Here is a 23651-nt window from a genome sequence, read left to right as displayed (position 1 = left end):
GAGTGTAGGCACACGAGGATGTGGTCTGTGACAAAGGCCCCAAGAACGGTAATGAGTGGGCCCCCTCCCCACCTTCCAGTTTTTCCGCTGCTGGAGGACAGGAGAGCACTGGCCCCCCGCCCAGGTGCAACCCCTGGGTACTACCCCCTTCCTCATTTCCTAACTGGGGAGGAAGGTTGACAGTCGGAGCACGGATTCAGGGGACTGTCCCCAACAAGCCCACAGGTTGGGTTCCCACTTCGAGCGTCTACTTTTCCATGGAAGCCACATCTCTCAGATCTCCCACTTCCCAGGTCACCGTGGGCAGAGCAGGAAGGACACACTGCCACCCACTTCCCTCCCGTTACGGATGGCAGGAGTGGGGGGTGAACGTGGGGCTGCTCCTGGGGGAAGCTGGAAGGCCACCGATGCCGCCAGGCCTTCCCTCTGACCGTAGGTAGTACTCAGGGGCTGCACCTGGCGGGGGAGCTGTCCTGTCCTCCAGCAGCGGAGAGACAGGAGGTGGGGAGGGGGGCCCACTCATTACCGTTCTTGGGGCCTTTGTCACAGACCACATGCTCACGGACCTGTACGCACGCCTTTGCCTTCCGCATCAGGTCGGGGCTCAGGGAGAGCGGGCTTGGCTCTCTTTCCTCTGTGGGATCTCCAGCACTTGGCTCAGGGCCTGGCGTGTTTGGAGGCTTCCCGAGTGCTCAGAATCATGAACGGAGGATCCAACGTCGGACATCCAAGCTGGGTGGGCTTGGGTGCCTTCCTCATGGCCTGCAGCTGCTGTGGGGGCCCTGCCACAGGAACTGCAGGCCTCTGAGATGGCGGCCTCCCAGGAGGCGCAGCACACGGGGTGTCTCCTGAGAAGCCGACCTCATGAGAGTCGCCCCCGGCCGTGTCACGTAGGTGGAGGAGCCTGTGGCAAAGCCGGGAGGGTAACACATGGCTAAAAGGGAGCCAGCCTGCGTGGGTGTGAACTCCTGTCACTTAATGGTATGTGACCTGGGACAAAGCACTTCTCCTCTTTGAACTTCTGTTTTCTTATCCGTAAATTGGGAAGATACTAGAACCTACCCCATAGAGCTAGCATACAGATTACGTGCGATTATGCGCATGAAGTCTTAGGGCGTTTTCGGTAAATCTTAGCTTCCTGTCCTAGGAGTAACATAGCTCCTTATCCCCTTTCTGTGCGTGTAGAATTCAGCCATAGCTGTTTCTGCTTCTGGAAGTTTCTTTTTTTTTTCTTTTTTTGTTAAGATTTATTTATTTATTTGACAGAGAGAGAGACAGCCAGTGGGAGAGAACACAAGCAGGGGGAGTGGGAGAGGAAAAAGCAGGCTCCCAGTGGAGCATGGAGCCCGATGCGGGGCTCGATCCCAGGACACTGGGATCACTCCCTGAGCCGAAGGCAGACGCTTAACAACTGAGCCACCCAGGCGCCCCTTTGCTTCTGGAAGTTTCTGTCCAGCAAACAAGTGCTAACACAGCTGTCTAGGTCCTGTGCTTGGCATTAGGAGTCCCAGAGTTTCATCGGAGCGTTCGTTACTTGGTCCAGACAGGTAAACAGTGGCATTGTGTAGATTAACATGGTTGTGGCTGGAAACAGGCTGACTCCCTTCCTGCCCCTGCTGCAGAGAGGGCCCTGGTGGGGGGCTGACGTGGAAGGGCTGAGGACATCCGACAGCCACTTGCCCAAAGTGAAGGCGAGGTGGGGGAGGGGATCTGAGCCAGAAGGGGCACAGACGTGAGAGCAGGCAGAGAGAGGAGGACGCTCCGGGGAGAGGCAAGGTTGGCAGATATTTATACTTGGAGAGACAAGTACAAACGGTAAAGGAAGGGGCATGTGGGTATCAGAGCTCCTTGGTGCTCAGAGGGTGACGGATCCACAGTCCATGTTTCTGTTCTTGGATCCCCTCTGCTAATACTGAACATACCTGGATAAGTTTGACGAGTGATTGGAATGGTTTATGATGTTTTGTGGTCAACAGAACATGGAAACGCTGCAGCCCTGGGAATCCGTCTTCCTTGCTGGGGGCTGTGGCTCTGTGGGGTGCCCGGGAGGGGCACACAGGCTGCTGCTGGCTCACTTTCCTTGTCTACTCGGGCTTGGGGAGGCTGCAGGTCGCTATATGAGAGGCCAGGGAAACTGCTAGAGGCCACAGATTGTGGGACTGGGGGAGTGCATCCGCTGAGGAAAGAAGCCAAGTGCTTTCCAGCACAGAGAGGGGTCCTCGGGGTGGCAGAGCGAGGCGGGGGCCCGTCATGTCACCACATCTTCATCGAGCCTGTTAGGTCAACATTGAGAAAGACCAGGGCCTGCGAGGGTGGTTGCCTGGGGTGATTGTGAGAAAAATCACGGAGGGTGGACGGCTTCTCTCTCTTCTGAACGACATGCTGAGGGAAGTGTTCTCGAAGTGCAGCAGAGGGATTTCGGTGAGAAGAATGACCCTGAGAGTTGCCGTCTGTGGATGGGCTCCCAGGCAGGAGTGAGGCTTGTAAGCAGCACGTCCCCCCGTATGAGGTGCCCGGCAGGGGTCAGCGCCTGCCACTAAATAAAAGTTCGGTATATGTGTGCGCAAAGGTCAGGAAAGTGAAGCATTATGCACAATCAACTTGTCTAAATATCAGAAGATATTCCTGGGCAGGCAGAAGCTGCTGCCTCCCTCCTTCCCTGTCACAGGGAATGCTCTGGTTCTGTTTGAGTTCAGCTTTACAATATCTCCTGAATAATTCAGCTCAGACGTGTGTTGAGCGCTGGCTGTAAGCCGGGTGCTATGTGGGCACGGGCTGGAAGGGGACACGGAGGGGCTGTGGGGTGGGGGTCAGGACATCGGATACCGGCCCCTGGAGGGGATGGCACCTTCTGGCAGTTGTGAGCACCACAGTGACCACCCGCCCTGCCCCGGCGCCAGTCCTGTTGTCCCTTGCTTCTCCCATGTGCGTCGACCACGGCGTCCACCCCATTTTACCATAGTTTCCAAGGGAAGGATTCTTTTTGCCTCAGTTGATGGTTGAGACCACACTCAACTGTGCTTAGACCCTTGAGAAATTCAAGACAGACCAGACGTCTTAGCCATTTTTGCTGCCCCGACATCTGTCTCTAAACCCGTCTGCGGGGTGAGTTGGTTTGGCCAACACACAGACCTTATCCTCGTCCTGTGATAGACACGGGGCCAGTAGGGGCGTGTTTCCAACGTTTCCAGGTGCTGCTGTCACAGCTAAGGGAGTTGGCCCTTCTCTTCCCCCCAGGCGGGCCCTCGGGACCCCGTGACAAGGGCGCTCTGTGCAGGAGGGCTCCCCGTGCCCTGGGGCCTCAGAACGGGGCTGCCGCGGGTGGGCCCCCCAGACCCCGCAGCGCCTCTGGGAGCCAGGACATACTCGGGGATAGCAGTGACTGCCTGCAGCGAGCCGTCTTTACAACCTGGGTTTTGGACTGTTTATAGGATCAGTATTTTCAGAAAAGAAAGAGTATCTACTGTCTACTTACAACCAAAAGAAAAATAGGACGGAGGGGAGGCATTATGCTGTCTCCCCAGGAAGGATGAATCACGGCCTTCCTCCCTTGCTGTGCATTTTGTCCTTTTTGAAAGGCTTTAAATCTTCATTGATGCATGGAATGGTTTCTCCCTGCCTGTGAATATCTTTTGATGTCGCCACAAGTTTCTTGCTCATAATACCCTTCTTTTGGTCCTGTATCTACATACATATTTCTAGAGTTGGGAATTTACGATGCTTTATTACAAACCACATCCATTTATACCTCTTCTTCCTTCTGTAAATCCGGGACAGTATTTACCATCGTCCCTTGGTTTCTGACACAGACACCACCACACCTCACCCAGGGTACATATGCTTGCCTGCTCACCCTGTGAGGTGGGGGTGCCCGCCCCCCTTCTGGGAATGCTACAGGAAGCTCTTGCTCGGTGATAATTTCAGCAGTGAGTGAAACCCCAATTACTGGGAAAAATGAGACTTCTTCCTCAGAGCTTAAACACGCACAGAGGAATGTTTCACCTAAAAGAATCGACTGCAGAGTTCTTTGTCATCCTCGGTGTTGGTTCTGTTTGGTTTTTTATGTGCAGCCCTCTCTTCTCAGCACGCCACGGAGTCTCAGAATTCCTGCAGTGGAAGGGACCAGGGAAGGTGCCAGCACTCTGGGCCTCCCACAGTGTTCAGGACCAGGGCAGCCTCCTTCAGGAAGCCGCCCCGCCCCCGGGGTCCAGGATAAGCGCCCCGTCCGCTGCCTCCACCGGGCCGCAGACCCACACAAGGCAAGCGCCCCGACCCGGGCTCTGAACTGAGCCCCTTCAATGTCGTGTGATGCAGCCTAGTGCACAGAGGTTGTGGTGACCGCTTGGCGACTTCGTGCACTTGGAGACCCCGGCTCTAAGGGGCCTCACCCATGTCCCCGGCGGTGACTCCTCCCTGGGACCGGCACCATCTCAGCTCTGCTGTATTTGGTGGTTTTTCAACAAGGGCAGCACCTTTCTTAGACTTTTACTCTGTACTCATTTTTTCAGGGATTCATCCAAGAAGCAAGGATTCACTCTTCACTGTCTGCCAGGTGTGGCCAGGCTCCATGTGTTGGGGGTCAGCTCTGGGCTGGAAACTCAGGGCGCCTGGGGGCTCCCTGGATGACAGGACACACATCTGATTCTCAAGGGAGAGGTGGTGGATCTTCAGACAAGTGAAGCATCAGGGGCAGAAGTTCAGGGACAGGAGAGAACACGTATGTGGTCAGGAACCAAAGATGGGCACGGCGGGGTGGAAGGGAGAGAGGCAGGGGCCAGGGTGGGAAGGTCCTTGTCTCTCCACCTGGGGAGCTGGGCTTCGTCCTGAGGGTCACAAGAAGCCACTGAATAGTAGACAGAGGTAGTTAGAAAGACTGTAGGCCTTGGAGGGTCTTACCTGGCTTCACACCCCGGAATCACCTGTTACTAGGTCTGGGGTCTCAGGGAACCACTTCTCAGACAGATAGGGCTGCTGTCCCTGCCTTCCTCACAACCCTGCATGAGAATGAAATGCGGTAAGGAAACTGTGAAGGGCCCACCTGCTAAGGTCGCGCTGAGAAGTGACAGATATACAAGGAAGGAATAAGATGCAGCCTGCGGAAGCGTGGCAGGAAGTGTCTGGAAGGATAGAGAAGGAGCATGACACAAGTTTAGGGACCTGTACGTGGCCATTCCACACCCAAACCCATGCTCGTAGACACACGCGCACACGCACACACATCTCTGCCTGTATACACACACACACACAGGTACATGCCCAGATGTATGCACACCCACACACGCATGTTCACACTCATGTATGTATACAGGTGCACACCCTGCCTGTAGACACACGTGCACACACACGTGCACAAGTGTAGATGTATATACCCCACCCTTACACATGCGCACATACGCCCACACTCACATATGTATATATACACACCCCCTTCCTGTCTACACATGTACGCACACACGCACACATGTATACACGTGCACACACCCCTCGCATACACACATGGCACACCTCCGTTTTGCCTCCTTGTGGGAGTTCAGCGATTGTTTTAGATTCTTCGCATCTCCCACGCCTGGCCTTATGGAGCCCTGCCCATCACGGGCGCTCGTGACATTCTGAGTTGATGCTTTGGTCAGTGGCTCTGTCCTCCCGATGGCATCGGCAGGTCCTGAGAACCACGACGGTGCCAGCAGGAGGGGCAGGTGGGGCTTCTCTGCCCGTCTGCCCGGAGCCCCGGGTGCCCTCCCTTTCACGGGCATTAGTGACATTTGAGAGAAGGCTGCTCCCCAGCCTCGGTCTAATAAAGAGGAACGTGGTTCAGCATATTTGAAGATGGCTGGGAGGCGTGAAGGATGCCTGAAGCCAGGCGATCTTCCCTGCAGTGCCAGCGGGAATGGGCGGGTTCCTTCTTCCCCCCGGAGACCCCGCGAGCAGAGTCCCCCACGCGAAGGCGCTCCTGGTCTTCCCTGCACCCGTGGAGGGCAGCAGGCTGGCGGGACGGCGCTGGCCTGGGAGCAGCGTCCTCGTGGAGGTGCTTTGGTGCCATTTTCATTTCAGAGGGCCCTAAAGACATCAAGCAAGGCCATCCCTGTAGGTGTCGTTCCGGCTTCTTTTCATTTTGGGCTAAGAGAGGTTTTACATCTATCTCTTGTTACTCGTGTATTTGTGAGCTGGGAGCCCAGTTTAAATGATGCTCTAGGTTCCGCGGAGCCCAGCAGTTGCCTGGAAGTGCTGGTGCCCGGCAGCGCTGAAATTGCAGGGGTCTGGGGGGCGATCGAGCCCCCGAGGAGCTTCCGTGGACCGGAGCCCCCTGGCACGAGCCTGTGGCCGACTCAGGCACCAGGAGGTTCTCTGCGCTGTGTGGAAAGCTCTGGGTGTCGCGCTCGAGTCATTCATTGTCATCCGCCGGCCGTGTGAGAACGTGTGTTAAGTACTCGGCCAGCCACTGCCGCTCCTCTTTGCTCACCGCCACTCTCTGGGGTTCAGCCGTGAGACCCGGCTCTCTCTTCCCGGAATTGTCTTTGTTTGTCACGTCGCGATGTCCTTGAATGTCTCTGGCTGTTCTGATGTCCGGGGGGACGGTGGCTGGTGCGGTACAGCACAGGGGGACGTGTGTCGGGGCTCGAGTCCGTGTGTGGGGGGCTGTGCACAGAGCGAAGTGTCCCAAGGCTGGCTTCCCCATGGGATACCGCTTTCCCAGGTGTCATCTTGTTCAGCGAGACAGCCCCTCCGTGTACTTCTCCTGGCCAGCGTCGGGGTTCCTGAGGACAAGCGTCGGGGCGGAAAGCTGTCCTTCCTGTCTCTGCCCTCAGGGCCCTTCTTGTGAGCGTCTGTGTGTGAGGCACGCGGACGCAGGGACCGAGGAGCCCCGCGGTGTGTGCTTTTTAAAGAGGGAGCCAAGCTGTGGAAACAGGTGGTGCCGGGCTTGAATGCGGGGGGCCAGCCCGAGAACCAGGCAGAAGGGGGTGGTGCTGCCATGGCAGGCTCCTCTCTGGCTGAGCCCCATGCTCTGGGTGAGGACCCGGGTCACCTGGCCGCCCATCGAAGGCGCGACAGCCTGGGGGGCCGGCCGTGTAGCCTGGGCTGAAGTAGCTCTGGGCCTGGCGTCTGAGAGCCTGGGTGTGGGAGCCCGGAGGGGGTGCCCCCCCCCCCCCCCCGAGCCCACGCGCCCTCGAGCCAGCCACTGCATGCCACAGGCAGCACAAGGAAAGTGCTTCACACGGCACCGGCCTCCTTCCTCCTCTCGTCGCACTGCAGACGGCTCGGACGGCTCTCAGCAGCAGCAAAGACTTAGAGCTGTCCTCAGGTGTGTCCTCCGCGTGGTTCCATGTGTGCCGGAGAATCCATCGGGGTCCCCCACGGGCCCGGCACCAGGCGAGGTGTTTCGACTGTGTTCTTCCAGCAGCCAAACCCACTTTGTGGCCTGGTGTGAGGCCTCCTGGGGCAGGGTGGAGAGTTCGGACCAAAAGTTGGAAGACCCGGGCTCTGGCTCCAAGAGTGTGTCCTGGGCAGTGTATTTCCTCTCTGAGCCCGCTCCTCTCCTGTAAAATAAGGGGATGGATCGTCGGGACTTTTGGAGCCAAAAGTGGACAGGTTTTGGACCCCTCTGTGGACAGTTTGCCTTTTGCCAGCCCCCCTGTGGTCTGGGTGGGCTCCTGTCAGACAGAAACAAGGGCCAGCAGTGGCCTGGCCTGGAGGCAGAGGTTCTAGGTTGTTCCCTCTATCGTGCCTTCCAGGTTCCACCCACGGGTAGCTGTGGAGATACCAGCAGTGCCCCTGTGTGCCCACCGGGACTGTGGCGCCAGGCTGGGACGGAGGAGCCTGTCCTTGCTATCCAGAAGCTGTGGGTGTATCGGGGAGACCTGTGAAGTCCAGACTGTGGTACACAGCCGTGTGAGGGCTCTGCTGGGACACCACACAGCACATGCGGCCACAGGGAATCCCTCTTCCTCAAGGAGGGCTCCCCCAGCGAGGGACACTCCTAGGGAGTTTCTTGAATGTTGGGAAAGAGAAAGGTTAACCTGCTCAGAATGGTTTTTACAAAGAAAAGTGGAGACGGTACCCAGAGAGGAAGGGGAGCAGGCCTGGGAGGAGGGAGAAAGCAAGACAGTGAGGCACCGGCCCGCCCAGTGTCCGTCAGTGTTTGCCTGCGAGTGGATGGGGAGGGGGCTGGCAGCCACAGAAGGGCCTGGGCCTCGGCAGGCAGACACTCCTCAGCAGGAATGGAGCCCAGCAGAGTGCCGGGTCTGACAGCCATCTGGTCTAAGTTCTAGAGGAACACTTGAGGTAGGCAGAGCTTGCAGAACTCAGAGCCTGATCCAGTGAATAATTTGTAGAGTCCCCTGGGTTAAGGTTTTCTATTAAGCCATCTATGCTGCTAATAATTTAGCTGGAAGATATGTTAGATACAGCATTTGGGGAAAGTGGAGTACCCATCTCAGGGGATAATGGCATTGTGAAGCCGTATTATTTCTACTGTGGGGAGCAATTCTAAGCCTGAGCTAATAGTTTAAGCTACCAGAGAGATCACTTTGAATGGAGGAAATGGTTGAGAGCTCTACAGGCAGCTGGAAAGTGATTAGACTGTGTGAAGTAATGATTTAACCCAGTTGATCTGCGACGTGTAATCCCATCTGTCGCTGTCAGACCACACCAGCTGAGGAAGGTCTCTGGATGAGGGGTCGCCGAGACCAAGGTCCAGCTCTTGCTACTTTCCAACTGTTTGACCCTGGATGAGTCCCTGGCCCGCTGAAGGTTTCATTCAGAAATGCCCGGTGTGGGATGCTGTGTGTACATGGCCAGCACGGGTTCAGTAAACGGTGAGGGGCTGGGGGGACGCTGGGCTGCATGGGATGGGGAAGGTCCGCGGTTTGCAGGAACATGAAACATGGAGTGTGTGAGGGTGGGGAGGGGGGAGGGGCTGCCTCTGCAGAGCCTCCCAGACCCCTTCTGTGGAGCATACGGCACCCCACCCCCGTCAGTCCTCCTCCTGCAACATTCTCTTCCCGGACCAGCCGGAGGGCAGCCTCTTCAGGCCAAGCAGGGCCACTGGCTCATGAGAGCTCGCGAAAACATAACACTGCTCCACAGCAGGCGACCGCCAGGCTTTGGGGGCCCTGGCCGTTGCTAGTTCTGTTTTGGGGGCTCAGAGAGGTGACTGAGCAGCGGCACACGGTCCCTGTTACGCCTGTGCCCACTGAGAAGGATGCTCTTTGCAGGACTCTGCCAAAGGCGCATTACCTTTGTCTCCATCCGTCTTCCTGTGAATGAAGCCCTGAGGTTCACTGCGCTCTCGTAATGAGCAGTGGATGGATTGAATGGTGACCCTCTTGCACAAAACCCTGGAGCTGAAAACTGGGGGAAGAAAAACAGGAAACAGGATTATCTTTGAATAGACTTTGTACTTGGAGAAGGTGATGCGGACAAATAAACATAAATATTTAAAGGAGCAGTGAGAGAAGTGTAACGCTCGGTGAGTTTTAATCTCTCATGTTAGGCAAGTTTCCGTTGGCGGAGTGCCATGGACTGGGTGACGCAGGCCCTTCTTTGAAAACCGTCCATGTTTTCCTTTGTAAAACGAAGCCTCAGCCCCTCAGCGGGTGACCAGGGCTCTTCAGGACCTGACCATGAACGCTGCCTGCCGCTCCTTCCCAGCCCTCCCTCCTGTGACTTTGGCACATTGGACAGACGCCCCCAGGAGCCCCCCAGAAGCAGATGGCCCTTTGGCCTGCAGCTCGACGCCTCTGGCCCAGCCAGGAGCAGAGCGTCGATGCAGAGAGGGGTCCAGAGCAGACGTTGAAGACTGGGAGCTTGGAATCTGTGAGAGGGCTCAGAACAGAGCCCAGGGGAGGGTTGTGGAAGCCGGGAGAGGGAGTCTCAGTGAGTAAAGCTGAGGCTGGGTCCGCAGTGGGAGATAGTATAGAGCCTTCTGGAAGGGGGAAGACAGCACTCTGCCCAGTGGGCGTGGTGGGATGTGGCCGGCAGCCTTGGCAGGGCCGTGGGCACATGCCTGCTCTTTGCTCGCTGTCTGCTGTCTGTCTGCGAAACCTTCTCCTGCCACATGTAGACACCACCACCATCCTTGAAGCAGCCCCTGGGCTCTGATGCGGCAGAGTAAGCATGCGGTTTACCCTTATTTAAGCCCAGCAGCCTCCTCTTGGTTTCTGCCTGTCTTCCTCCCCACATCTGTGGGCAGCAGTCCTCCGGGTCACCTCGGGACCCCCTCAACCCCTGGAGCTGGTGTCAGAGAACTCGGCTGTCACGGAAACAGGAGGCTGCAGCCCCCACTTACCAAAGGCTGGAGCCGGGTCAGGTTCCCCTCGTCCGTGGCACTGCTTTCGGCCCTTGTCAGTACAGGGCCTGCGTGGTGTTAGCGTTGTTCAGAGGAACAGGAATTTTAGCCGGTGGGAATTTCTGTTGTGACTGCGTCTTTATCTCAGGCTTCGGCTCTGACAGCAGTCACCGTCCCCCAATCATGGCACATGTCCAGGAGTGCATGTGTCTCAGAGCTCACATCGTCTGTTCCCTGAAGTGCAGCAGGCTGGCTTCGCACATGGGAGGTCCTGGGGACATCAGCACAAGTCGCCCCGGCCCCTCACCTTTTCCTTTGTGTAGAATTTCCTGACACTTAAGAGGAGAAACGCATTTGTTGTGTATTCCCCCCCGCCTTTCCCCAGCCTTCTGGCAGGCACCCTCTTTCAGTGTGAAATAAACCAATATTTACTTCCAAAGTCTTGGTTCACAGTACATTTCCCATTTAAATGAAATGGAAACAAACACTAAAAGAAGAAAAGAAAAAAGGTCCTGATTCACTCTGGAGAAACAAATCAGGCTAAGTGTGTTAATAGTTTCCATTCAGGATAGTTCTCTGGTTTCTGGTGAATTCTTTCAGTCCAAATTAGAAGTGCCTTCCAATCCATAGTTTTGTGTGGTACCCACCCCAGAGGTGCCTTTCCATTTTTCTGTCTCAATTAAATATAATCCCCCTTTTGACACCTGCTCGCAGGGAATGGTACAGTCACAGGGTCAGAGGGAGGCCCCTGGGGGCCAGTTGGACCACCCCCGGGAGAGCATGGAGTCATGGCTGTTACAGATGGGTGGGCTGCCGGGAGGAGTAGGCCTTCCCCTGCCAGACACCAGCTGGGAGAGGAGTCAGCGTCAGCAGGGGGCGCTCACAGAGGCCACCTGAGCACCCCCACCTTTGCTGGCTGTCCTGGGAGCTATTGCTCCTTCTGTCCCCTCTGCCTGGAACCCATCCCCACTTCTCCTCCGGAGGCCTTCCCTGGCTGCCCGGCCCTCGATGGGAACACGGCAGCTCTGCTCCTGTGTCTGCCCCCACTGGATGGGGCTTTTCCACTGGGCCACTTCCCCAGCGCCCGTCACAGCTCCCGGTCCCTGGCGGATCATCACTCCGCAAATACTGAGTGCTTGTGTGTGCGTCTGGCCTGGCTCTGGGAAAGAGCGGTGCCAGGACACTGCGGCCCCTGCTGCGTGGAGCTTAGTCTGCTGGGACTTTTATGATGACGAAGGCTTGGCATAGTGGCTGGATTAACAAGTAACGGATGTGCCATGGCACCTTGCAGCTCGCGGGTGTTAAGAAAATATTATTAAATGAATACTACAGGCACTGAAAAGGCAGCGGCATTATTAAGCACCCACTTTGCTTATAGGGTCTCTTTTACCTTCCCAGCTGTCTTCTGGAGTGCCCATTCATCCCTGTTTTACTGATGGGAAAATTGAGGGTTGCAGGGTAGGTGTCTGGCCTCCCAGCAGACAATGGTGAGCTGCGGTTCGAGCCCTGCTCCGTGCAGGACGAAGACGTGTTCCTCCCACCTGGCCATTCGGCTCCTCTCTGACATCCCTGCACACATCTGAGGACTCTTTCTTGTTCCCTCCCGAAACCATCCCAGACCCCCCTCCGGGACTCGTATTCTAACCCTTACATTATTTTTGCAGCTCTAGGCTCTCAGCTCTTCCTGAGTCTTCCCCATGTTCTTTCGATTATTTTTCTTCTGAAGATCAAAGACAGTTGTTATTTAAAACAGGCCAGAGCCCACAGGGTCAGGGGTGCGGGACATCAGCACTGGCGGGAATTGGCTTTTTCTGGAATCTGCCTGCTTGGAGCTGGAGAGAAGGACCTGGCTGTAGAATTTCGGTCCCCTCCACCGACAGATGCCCCCGCCCAGACCATCCCACCCAGCCCCACGGCAGGTCCCTCCTGTAAGCCACCTCCCGCCATGGCTAAGGCATTGGGGGAAATCATTCTTGCAGGGACATCTACTCTTTCCCAATGTGAGACTGGTCTTTGTACAGGGAGTGGAGCCCCCACAGTGTGTGGAAAGACAGAAAACCCAGGATAAACCTGGCCCCTTTTTCACCGCCAAATGGACCAGCTCTGAATTTCCAGGAGCCAGCCCACCTAACCTTCAACGTGGGTGCAGTAAATAACTCGTACACTACCTTCCAACCCTCATACCTTTGGCAACCCCGGCAACCCCCACACCTCTCTGGGAGGCAGCTTGGCGTCAAGAGAAGAGCTTGGACTTTGGGTTTCGACTTGGGCTTTGCCACTTGCCACCACTGGGGCCCGTGGCCGTGTTTCTCTGCAGCACTGAGCTTCGCCTTCTCCATCCGTAAACCAGGGATGAGAGCAAACATAGAGCGTTGTGTGCAGTAGGGACAAGCTCCTGGAACGTACTAGATGCTCCATAAGCAGTGGTTGTGATTCTGTTGTTATGGCCGGACCCAGAAGCAGGACCTGTGTGACCTTTCTCTTGCCCTCACACAGGTAACGGACGAGGAGCCCAGCTCCAACCACACGGTCATGATCCAGGAGACCCTCCAGCAGGCCTCTGTGGAGCTGGCCGAGCAGCACCACCTGGTGGTGTCCTCTGACGACGTGGAGGGCATCGAGACGGTGACTGTCTACACTCAGGGCGGGGAGGCCTCGGAGTTCATCGTCTACGTGCAAGAAGCCATGCAGCCCATGGAGGAGCAGGCCGTGGGGCCGCAGGCCCAGGAGCTCTAGAGGACACGCCACGTCTGATGGGTGCCACGGGGCAGGCCCTCCAGGCTCTCTGCAGAAGGGCGCTTTCCGTGGCTCTCTCCTCTGCCGTTTCTGCCCGGGCGGCCACATGGGGCTCCTCGCCCTACCTTGGGTAGGCAAGGCGATTGGCATCACCAGCAATACAGGACCCCCACCTCCAGCACAATCGCATACACCCCCCTTACTCTGTATCCTCTGCTTCTGGAAAGACTTTTGCATCTACCTTCTACATGGCCCACATCGCATCGCCCCTTTGCTTCAAGATTCATACAGGGACCCAGTCCCCATCAGCATCTGCCCCAAATCACATCCCCAACTCCGTGACCCCGTCCAGGTGCCGAACCTTCCTCTGGGACCGCTTTGCAGCCTGATGAAAGGGAGCCAGCCAACACAGAGAAAGTGACCTTATGGTTTTGAATCACCTCTTGGGGGAAGGAGGGGAGGGGGTCCTGGCTTTATCTACAAGATTCTGTCCCCCCCCCCCCCAATCAAGGGCACTTGTTACCAGGTGTGGTAACCACAGTTGATGACCCTCCCATTCCCATGACAGGTGGGGTCTTAGCTTATGTCTTAGAGTTCTTTTGCTTTTTTTTTTTTTTTTTTAAATGCACTTTTTACTATTCACCTCCCATTCTATGAGATGTGGTGGGTAGAATAAAATTCTCTACCTGAGTACTCCAGTTCCTCCGTTAGCTTGGATGGTTTACGCGTCCCCTTTCCGAATCAAAATCTTGGGTTTGGGCGCCACCCAGAACCTCCCCATCCAAGATCCAAAGCCTTAACAGGCAGGTGATGGTGCCATCCTCCTGCTAGAGCACTTTAGGATTTGCTTTGGGGCCTGTGGTTGCAGGTGAATGGTCTTACCTTTTATCTCCTGGGGCCTGGCCCTGGATTTCTTACAGCCAAGACGTGTGCGCGCCTGCTTTCCACCCTGTCCTTGCGAGGAGCCATCAGCTGACCGAAGCCTTCATGACACACTGTTGTTGGAGGGGCAGTCCAGGTGCCGTGGCAAATCCCATACCTTTTGAGCCTCTGCTCTGTGCACAGCTTGGGAGGGACATAAGGGCGAGTCCTCCTTTGCCCTGCCTGGCCCTGGGTCTGTTGACCTCATCACCCACCTTCCGATTCCCTGAGGTCGAGATTTGTGTCCTCTGAGAACCCTTCACATGAAGTGTTAGGCGTGTAAGAGCAGATGTACAGACAGGAAGTGGTCGTTGGTCTGGGTGAGGAGCGGGCGGAGTGCGCAGCCCCATGCACGTGGCCCTCATTGTTCGGGCCCTGTCATCACACCCCAGCAGGGCCCAAACGCACCTCCTAGGGGAAGCGTGAAGCTGCTATTCTAAGACAGGGAGGAAAGTGACTTCTTGCCCTAGGCAAGGAAAGGAGTTCAGAAGAAGGACAGACATTCCCCACTTGGGACGGGTTGGGGAAAACTCCATGGTGGGGGAGACCTGGGATCAGGCCCTTATAAGCTGGATAGGTTTTGCACTTGCAGGATTGGGGTGGAGGGACAGGGAAGGGTAACAGACGGAAAGAAGAAGAGTAGTGGAGCCACGCCCGGAGTGGAATAGCAGCGGGGAGGGACAGCGAGCCCTGGACACTCCCATTTGGCTGGCGGGTAGCTCCAAGGGGAAAGGCAGAAAGATCAACCGGAAGCCAGAACCTACAAGAACCGGGGGTGAGAGATGGATGTTGGCATTATTCAGTAAACCACGGGGAGGCGGTGTTTGTGAGTAGTCTCGGGGTGTGGAGGGCAGAGTGGTACTCCAGAGAGGGTGACGATGTCCACACATCGGGTAGTTACGTTGGGATGGTTGAGCGTCCAGATTGGAGGCAGAGTATCTGGGCTCAAGCCCAGATCCGTCACTTCTTATCTGGGTGACCTTGACGTTTTTCCGCGCCTGGCTGAGTTCTAGTTTACTCATCTCTGAAATGGGTCTGAGGATTAATGCTACCTGCTAAGATTACGGAGTGGATTGAGTATGCTGAGCCCTTGGAGGCATTAGCGGAGGCCCTGGCCCATACTCTGTAAATACCAATTATGATCTGTATTCCTGGGCATGGGGGAACCAGACCTCAGCATCCCCCAGACTCTCCCGTGTAGAGGGGGAGAGGGGGCATGAACGCGCAGTAGGAAAAGACTTGACTCAATGTGCTCAGTGCTCAAGTGTGCCTGGAGGGAGGGACCCGCCCTTCCATAGCTGATGGGGACGCAGGATGCTGAGGGGCACGTGCCCGGACACTCAGCAGGGGCCCTCAATGCCCGCACAACTGTCCACGTGGCTGAGTCGGGGTGCCTGTGGGGCCGGGCCAGTCCTGCATGCCGATCGCCTCCAAAGTTGGACCCGATTATCTCTGAGATGCATGTCCGGCATGAGCTGCGTCTTTGCGTCAGCAGTGACCCTGAAATCTTTAAAAAATCTTGTTCTGATTTGTAAACTCCCGCATTAAGAGATCCCTGCCCTGGCTGGTGACCAGCGTGAGTGCCCTGGGTGCCTGCTGGGCCGTCTGAAGTCCTTGGGCGCTGCTCAACGTAGACGTGAGGGAGAAGTGGCTTAGTGTCAGAATGGAGGTCCTGAGGGCCTTGGGCCTGGGCAGGGAGCAGGCTTCGGTTTGAGTCCGATTCCACATTTATGATTCGTTGTGATGTTGGTTAACCTTTAGGAGGGTCACTTCATCTTCTGTAAAATGGGGTAAATTATTGGCCCCATTTGCCTGGTCGGGTTCGAGGATTTACCGTGATCACATATGTCCAAGCACCCAGCACGCTGTACTGCACGTAGTAGGAACACAGCGGACCTTTACTTGCTGCTGTTCACGGTGGGGTCCTAGGAGAGCCCCGTGGCAGATGACAAACAGCAGCTGGACAGGGCCATCTCATGTCCCCCCATGTGAGCGGAGTTGAGGACAGCGGAACCCTGTTGTTCCTGGGCCCCACCCAGGGCCTGGCGTGCATCCTTCACTCACTGAGTCAGCAGAGGCCAACCAGCTACCTCCAGTGGCCAGACCCTGGGCTGTGAGCTCGGAACACAACTCATCAGTGACACGTGGTCCCAGGCCTCAGAGACTCACCACTGGGTCAGAGGGTGGAGGCCTGAGTCGGTGGCCCGTGTGGAAACCTCTACAGGAGCAGAGTAGGGCTGCGGGTTACAGCCTGGGAGACACGGCTGCCCCCTCCGATGAGCCAGGAGCCGGGCAAGGTGGTGGCAGCAGGACCGGAGGCCTGAATTAACAGGGCCCACCGAGGAGGTGGCAAGGAATAAAGACCAGAAGCCCGCATGGACCAGCCCAGCCTAGCCTTGCACTTTGCTCCCCTGGCATCTTGCTGGGCCTGTGGGTGGACCCTAGTGTGTGCTCATCTGACCAATCAGAACATAGGTCAGGAGGTTAAGAAACTTGCCCAAAGTCAACAGCTAGTAAGGGCCGAGGCTAGGAGTGAGCATTGGGCTGACTGGGGAACTCGCCCTCTGGTCGTTTCTCCGAGCTGAGCCTTGGGAGCCTGGGGCGTGAGGGCTGGGAGCGATGGCCCCAGGGCAGGGGCAGGGACACAATGGTGAGACCTAGGACCCTGCTCAGCCTGGGAGGAAGGGGGAGAAGAAAGGATGCGTGGGGAGAAGGAAGGAATGAATGTTGCTATTTAATGTGTTCTCGGTATTCTGTTATTCCTACAGTCTGTTTCCCCCATGGGAGTCGTGAAATCATCCAGCACTTGGCACTTCCCTTGCACGGTTCATGGGGAGCCTTTGCTCATAGCAAATGCTATGCGGCACCGGTTTATTTTTGCCTCCCCCCACCCCTCACCCCCCACCGAATTACGGCAAACACAGAGAGTGGGTAACACACCCCTGTGGCTGTTTGGTGGGGCAGGGCAGGGGCTGGTTTTTCTAAAGTCCTTTCCTAGGGAGCTAATACTGAGCTTGGGGGTGCCTGCTTCTCTGAGCCAGGTGGTACGTTTAAGAGATTCGTTCCTTAGTTCTGATGCTTCCCCCCCACCCCCGCCCCCCGGCTGTTTTATTTGGACACTTCTTGATCCATATTGTGTTTTGTGCCAAGAGAAGTGAAAGCTTGGGCTGGGAGACAGTGGGCCCCTGCCTTCCTGCTTTACTATGTGTGATAAGTGCCCACCACGTGCCAGGTACCACACTAGGCAGCCCGCCATGCATCTCTGCGTTCCGTCTTTCCATCGCCTGTGTCTTCAGAGGATGGGACGTCTGGTCCTTCTGTGCTGCTCGCTCCGAGCCAGGGGTGTGGATGTTCTTACTGATTCTAGCGAGGTGAGTAAGGTGCTGTCATTAGAGTTTTACTGATGGAAAGTATTAGCACAGAGAGGTTAAGAAACTTGTTCAAGGTCACATAGGAAGTAGCAGAGCCAGAATTTGAGCTCAAGCAAGATCAGCAGTCATAACCAGAGTACCCAGTGCCAAGGCTTCTTTCCCTTTCACAGCTGAGAAAACAGAGGCTCGGTAAGGAACCCACCGTGGTGACGTTTGAGGCCAGAAAGTGCTGTGTGGGACTTGAATCCAGCGGGGGTGTCCTGTTTCCTCAGCTACTTTCTGTACTCCCAGTGGCGTGCTGCCTCCCCCTTTCCCTTCCATCCGTGACACCAGAAAGGCAGATCAAGAGCACAGTGAGGGGGCCAAGCTCAGTTTGGGGGGGTGGAGGAGATTTAGAGGGGGCAAAAGAGCAAGGTCCCCTCCATGGAGCAAAAGCCCAGGAACCGTGTAGCTGTGGGACAAGATCACGTGTGGGCAGGAGCCCCAGGGCCACCTGAGGTCCGACACGGAGACAAGATAGGGACCAGCTGAGGGGGGCGCCTGTGACACATGGGGCTGACCTGACCCTTGAAGACCCCTGGCCCTGTAGCCCCCAAGCGCCTTCGCAGCCAGTCTCGTCTGCCCGCAGCCCTAATGCCAGCCTGCATCTGTCTGGGAGGCTTGCTCTCCCTCTGTGGTGTGGGCTCGCCTCCCAGGCTGCCATCTGTCACCGTAGGGTGACACTCTCTGAATAAGCTGAGGACGTCCAGGCAGGACACATCTGTGTCTAACTCTATTGCTTAGAACTTGTGTAACTTTGGAAAGTTACGTTACTTACTGATTGTGCTAATGGGGGTATAGAGAAAATTGTCGCAGGGCAATTCTCTAATGGGGACCGGGGAATTGTCGCAGGGCATTAACAGCTTCCCGGGACGAGGGTCTGCGTCCAGTCCTTGGCACTGCACTGGGAGGCGTGGGTGTTCCCACCCCATCACGGGGACGAAGGTGCCTGAGGGAGCGTATAAAATAGCCCCGGAGGTAGTGAGATGAGTGGAGATGACATGTGTGTCGTGTTCAGCAGGGGAGGGACGGGTCTGGCCCCTCGAGACAGTGCTCGGTGAGGAGGCGTGGCCTCCCGGCGTGGCCCCCGGCGTGGCCTGGCTGCAGCAAGTCTGAGCCACCTTCGTTGCTCTGAGTCTCACATTTTTGAGGAGATGGTGACTCATAACCTGTATCTACGGGGCCAATTTAGCAAATTAATTTTTCTTGTAATAAGGATTTAAAATTCATTAGCTGTTGTCAGTGATGATTTTCCCCTTGTTCTTCGGCTCCATGTTTCAAGGCTGGAGAAAAAAGCCTGTTTGATTAGAAATCCATCTCTCCCCCCACCCCTTTTAAAACTTCAAAGTGAACTGTCCATCTTGTCCTTGGATGAAACCCAGGCTCGCATCAATCTCCCCTCGCGATAATAGTTTTAAGTCGGACCAGGAAGTCTTTGGGAATCAATTAAGTAGACGAATACTTTGCTGGAGAGAAAAAAAGCGTGCTGAAGGGGGACTTTTTTTTTTTTTTTTAAGATTTTATTTATTTATTTGACAGAGAGAGACAGCCAGCGAGAGAGGGAACACAAGCAGGGGGAGTGGGAGAGGAAGAAGCAGGCTCCCCGCGGAGGAGCCTGATGTGGGGCTCGATTCCAGAACGCGGGGGTCACGCCCTGAGCCGAAGGCAGACGCTTAACGACTGCGCCACCCAGGCGCCCCTGAAGGGGGACTTAATTTACCATGCATCACAAAATTTTCTAAGTAAATTATTTTCAAGTCAACTCGGCCCTTCTCTTAGCCATGACGGGGACACGTTTGCGCTTGATTTAAAAAATTCTAATCTATCACCGTCACTGTTCCTGCTGCAATTTAAGGCTTGGGTGGTCTGTGGTAGATAACAGTTGTTACACTTCCTGCGGGCTAAGAAGGCGGTGACGCTTTGGTGTATTAACTGTCACAAAGCAGACAAAAGGGAAAAGGCAGGTCTGTGTAGACAGAAGAAGGACGTGTCAGGCCAGAGTCGCCCGTGGTGTCTGCTGCCTCCCCCGTGGGTGACAGAGCGGTGTCCCCGCAGCTGCCCCGCCCCCAGGGGGCTCACAATGGACCAGGAGAAGCTAATCAGACAGCGTTCCTGCTAGAGCCACCTGTGCTGGGCACTTAGGTCACGGGCATCCTACACAGGCACCTGGACGGAAACTGGCCTTGAAACACGGGTTCTGCAGGCCTTGGAGGGAAGCAGGGGCGCCTGGTTTCTGTCCCTTGCAGGTCACAGCGTGCCGACGGTGATAGTCGGTAGCGTCTGCCCAGGCCGAGGGTCTCTGGAAGCCCATCAGCTGGCACCGTGTGAAGACGAAGTGTGGGTATGTTTTCAGCAGGTGAACCTGGGCTGTGGCTGAGCTCAGGATCGTGGGTCGGAGCCGTGGGTTCACCACGAACCCGTGGGGGCATCCTGTGGTCCCCCGACCCTTGGTTCTTTCACCTCCGACATGGGGATCATAGTAGCTCGCCCCTCGTCCAGCCGTGGGGAGGCTTCCGTGAGGCGGGGCACGCCGTTTGCTGGCGCACGAGCGTCCGCCCATGTCACGTGCGTGCTGTCGGAGTAGCTGGGGGGTGGACTTCTACCAGAGGAGCGAGAGTCCAGGGGACACTCCCTGGTTTGCAGGGATCAAGGGGGACAGCGAGAGCCACATGGTTGCAGGGCAGAGTCTATAAGCAAGGCCCAGGGTTCCAAAGCTGAGGGGACTGGAGGGCGACAGTCAGGCCGCGTCATCTTACAGAGGAGCAAACTGAGGCCCGAGCGGGAAGGGGACTGCTCCGAGTGCACAGGGCAGAAGAGCGGCTGTGCTCCTTTGGCGAGGGTCCATCCCGAGGGGGCCGGAGGTTCCCACTGCACTGCTGGGGAAGGCTCTGCTCGGCTCCCTCCGTCCTGTGCTTTGCTGCCGCGGACCTCACCATCCTGCTCTTTTGTCAGAGAGGGGCAGGAGAGACACCTGGGGATGGCCGGAGCGAATGCCCTGCTGCGGGACCTGCCCCTCCCACCGTGGGGGCGCTGGGGGGGCAGCCGTCGGTGAGAAGAGGGCAGTGGGCACTGTGCTGCTGGCTCAGTCCTCTCTCCGCGGTGATGCAGACACGGGCCCCCGCAGTACTGGGAGCCCCGACGGCCAGTGGAGGGAAGAAGCCCTCAGCCTCGGACGCCACAGAGCTGGAAGCCTAGTCCTGGCCCACCCAAGACCTTGGAATAGGTCCCGAAGTGTCTTGTTTCTTTGTGGCAAACAAAGCTTTTCTTAGGATATTTGCAGACCTAAAGCTGCTTTGCTCCCTCGTCTCTTCCTCGTGCCCGTGCCTGGCCTTCCTGGGTAAGGCTCTGCAGCGGGGAGACTAGTGTGAGCTCTCGGGGGGGGGGGGGGGGGTAGGAAATGGGAATGACACATAAGGCCCTGCTGGAGGATAGGCACAGGTCATCTTGAGGTTAAGAGCCGTTTCCTGGGATGACATAAAATGGTGGAGTGAGAGATCCGCAGCCTCCCGCCCTCCACAGACACAGTGACTTGGTAGCCATCCACGGACAGAGTGCCTTTGTGGGCGCCTTGGGACCCAGGCAGGAGGTTGTAAACCTGGGTGGAGCCCCAGACCCAGAAGGCCTGCTTTGGAAAGGCCAGTGCTCTGTGTGGGCCCATGGACAGCGCTGTGGTCCCAGCAGCAGACCCAAAGCAGCCCTGTGCCCTGTGGACTTAGCTCCAGCCCCCCTTTTCCACGCTCTTCCATCAGTCCCATCTGCCAAGGGACCTGGGGGATGCCACACCAGTCAGTGCCCCTGCAATGGGCCCGCCAACCATGGACCTGACTGGGACCAGCTCCAGCCCTGCTCACCTGAGGTCTCCTTGGCCCAGGGACCCAGCAGGAACCATGCCCGCCCATCCCCGGGTAACGGGCCTACGGCAGGGACCTCACCGCAGACCATGCCACAGCCCTGCACCCCAGCTGCTCCCCCAGCCCCACAGCTCCAGGCACCAGGCAGGAGAGGCCAGTCCGTGAAGACTAGAAGGTGTCTCTTCTTCCAGATGGGTGCACACCAACCAAAGGCCGTGAAGGTCCCAGAGAGTCAGGCCAACATGGCACCACCGAAGGCACTGATCAAGCTCTGGCAACTGACCTTTAAGGAATGGACATTCGTGAACCATTTGACAACGAATCCAGAATAATCGTCTTAAAGAAGTTCAGTGAGCTACAAGAGGACACAGACCACTAAATGAAATCAGGAAAACAACACATGAACGACACGAGAAGATAAAAGAAGTCAGTTCTCCAGCCGGGGCTGCGCACGCGGGGGGCCGAGGTGGCTGCAGTCCTCGGGTACCTCCTTCTCACAACGTGTCCACACGGCGGACGACTCGTCTCTTAGGGACTACGCTGTTTTCAGCATCTCTAAAACGTAGCATGTCTGCAGGACTCTTCATATGGTTGAAATCGTGTGGTTTGAGTGCTGGGCCCGGGGTGAGTTTCCACCAGTGAGCGCCCTGCACACTGTCGAGTGCCCGGGATGTGTGTGGGGGGTGATCACGTGCGCCTGCAGTTTCTTCCACCCACACGGGGCCCCAGACGGGAGGCAGGAAGGTTGCAAAGGACGCGGTGTGCCCACCCTCCACTCCCTGTTCCGTTCAGTCCAGCGGTGTTTACTCTGCGCTCAGGAAGCTCGGGCTCTGGAGGAGCGGAAGATGAGACCTGTGCAAACCCCAGACCTCCCACCTAATGCCAGCTGTCAGGGAGGGAGGGACCGGAGATCACCCAGCTCCCAGAAAGATACAGCCTTTCTTCTTTTTTTCTAATTTCAAAAAAAAGCAAGAACCGTTTCTATTCCTTGGAAACACATTTGTACAAATGTATCAATAAGATTAAAAGATTCAGGACACCTTGATTCATATGCGGCACATACACCGACGATCAAAACGTCTACCGGGACGGAGCGGGCTGCTGAATGGCTGTCCTAGGGACAGGCTGCGGGTGACCCAGCATTCCCTCCTTCCAGGTAGGTTCCTGTGGTAACAAAAAAGATCAGATGTCAGCAATAAAATGGCCCAAGGGATGTCAACACATTTTTAAAAGGCTTACGGTGGGCCAAATGACAATTGCATATATAATTACACGTTACCTATATAATTACATTACAAATTATAATTACAATTACAGTTGTACAAATAGTGGAAGCCAGTGCTCTGGGCATAGCCCCTGAGAATAGTGGTGCTTTGTAGGGCCACTGAGCCCTTTGGGGCTTCAGATGAAAGCCACAGACCTACCCCTGCCTCAGTGCAGCTGTGGGGGGCTCACTAGTCCCCATTTCAGAGAGCCTTTGATCACATTTAACCTCATCCATTTTCAGGATGAAATGCCCAAGACAGAGCAGTGAGGCATGGCCAGTGTGACCCCGCGGGGTAGCAGGGCGGGGCTGGGAGCCACAGCTGCCCCCAAGGCCGCCCCCAAGGCCAATGTCATGTGCTCCCACCCGTGCCCCTCACAGACTGCAGGCGAGAACAGGAATAGTCAAGGGGTGTCTGCTGAACATCTAGGAAAACCGTCCACGGAGTTTCCACAGAAAATACGCAGGACACAGCTTCTCCCTTGCAGGGTATTTGGGGGACCGAGGTTTGGGACCAATGGAGGATTTGGCATAAGACAGGGCAGCATCCCGAGCTGTCAGGAAGTGGCCCAGACGCCAGGTGCTGTGGAGGGTCAAGGACGAGAGGGCAGAGCCCCGCGTGCAGAGGAGACTGGCCTCCCCGGGGAGAGGGAGGGTCCTGTCCCTTGTGTGGCCTGCGCCCGGTGTCTCCTCTCGCGGTGCCTCCTGGGTGAGGTCAGGAATGAAGCAGGATTTAGGAGCTCGTTCCCACCCCCTCTTAAACCAACTTCCCCTCCCTCTTTGCTGAAGAGAAGTTTGTCTTTACCAGTGGGTCTCCCCTGCCTCTGGCCCTCCAGTTTGCCATCTTGAGGTATCATTAGAAAGATGGGTGTGTGACGAAATGGGGAAGGACTTGCCCGGAGAGGCTAGACTGAGACATGGAGCATCCCCTGGGAGAAGGGGGTTGGGAAGGCCCCAGACGGAGGGGAAGAGCAAGAATGGGTGTCCGGTTCCGGCGCACCTGTGAGCCACCGCGACCGAGGAGAGGAGGCACGCGGGCTTGTGGGAAGTGTGTCTGGAGGAGCCGTTCCTGAAAGATGCGTTGAAGGCCTTCGGCTCATGCTCGGTTGCAAAGTAGCTGGGATGAGCCCCTTGCACGCGTCTCTCTGCAGAGACTGGCCCCGAGGCCCCAGCTGCGGTTGGCT

The 23651-nt window shown here is 56.5% G+C and overlaps 1 protein-coding gene and 1 long non-coding RNA gene across 4 annotated transcripts in view; one reads left to right on the top strand and one right to left on the bottom strand.

Annotated features, from left to right (window-relative positions):
* Positions 1 to 22248, top strand: part of ZFAT (zinc finger and AT-hook domain containing) — a 284368-nt gene extending 262120 nt beyond the window's left edge. For all 3 annotated transcript variants that reach the window (XM_057308065.1, XM_057308067.1, XM_057308066.1), the window contains one exon: positions 12782 to 22248. In XM_057308065.1, coding sequence (XP_057164048.1) covers positions 12782 to 13021 — 240 coding nt within the window. In that variant the 3' untranslated portion in view covers positions 13022 to 22248. The remainder of the gene's footprint in view (positions 1 to 12781) is intronic.
* LOC123000808 (uncharacterized) lies at positions 3415 to 10711 on the bottom strand. The gene is made up of 3 exons (XR_006409066.3): positions 10286 to 10711; positions 9235 to 9348; positions 3415 to 7535 (listed from the first exon to the last, which is right to left on the bottom strand). It is a non-coding gene; the product is annotated as an uncharacterized LOC123000808 (long non-coding RNA).
* Positions 22249 to 23651: the final 1403 nt, after the last annotated feature.

Source organism: Ursus arctos, unplaced genomic scaffold (assembly GCF_023065955.2).
Source record: "Ursus arctos isolate Adak ecotype North America unplaced genomic scaffold, UrsArc2.0 scaffold_6, whole genome shotgun sequence".
In the NCBI taxonomy this organism is placed as follows: domain Eukaryota; kingdom Metazoa; phylum Chordata; class Mammalia; order Carnivora; family Ursidae; genus Ursus; species Ursus arctos.
The sequence above is the reverse complement of the archived record's forward strand: the minus strand, read 5'-3'. Positions and strand labels throughout refer to the sequence as shown.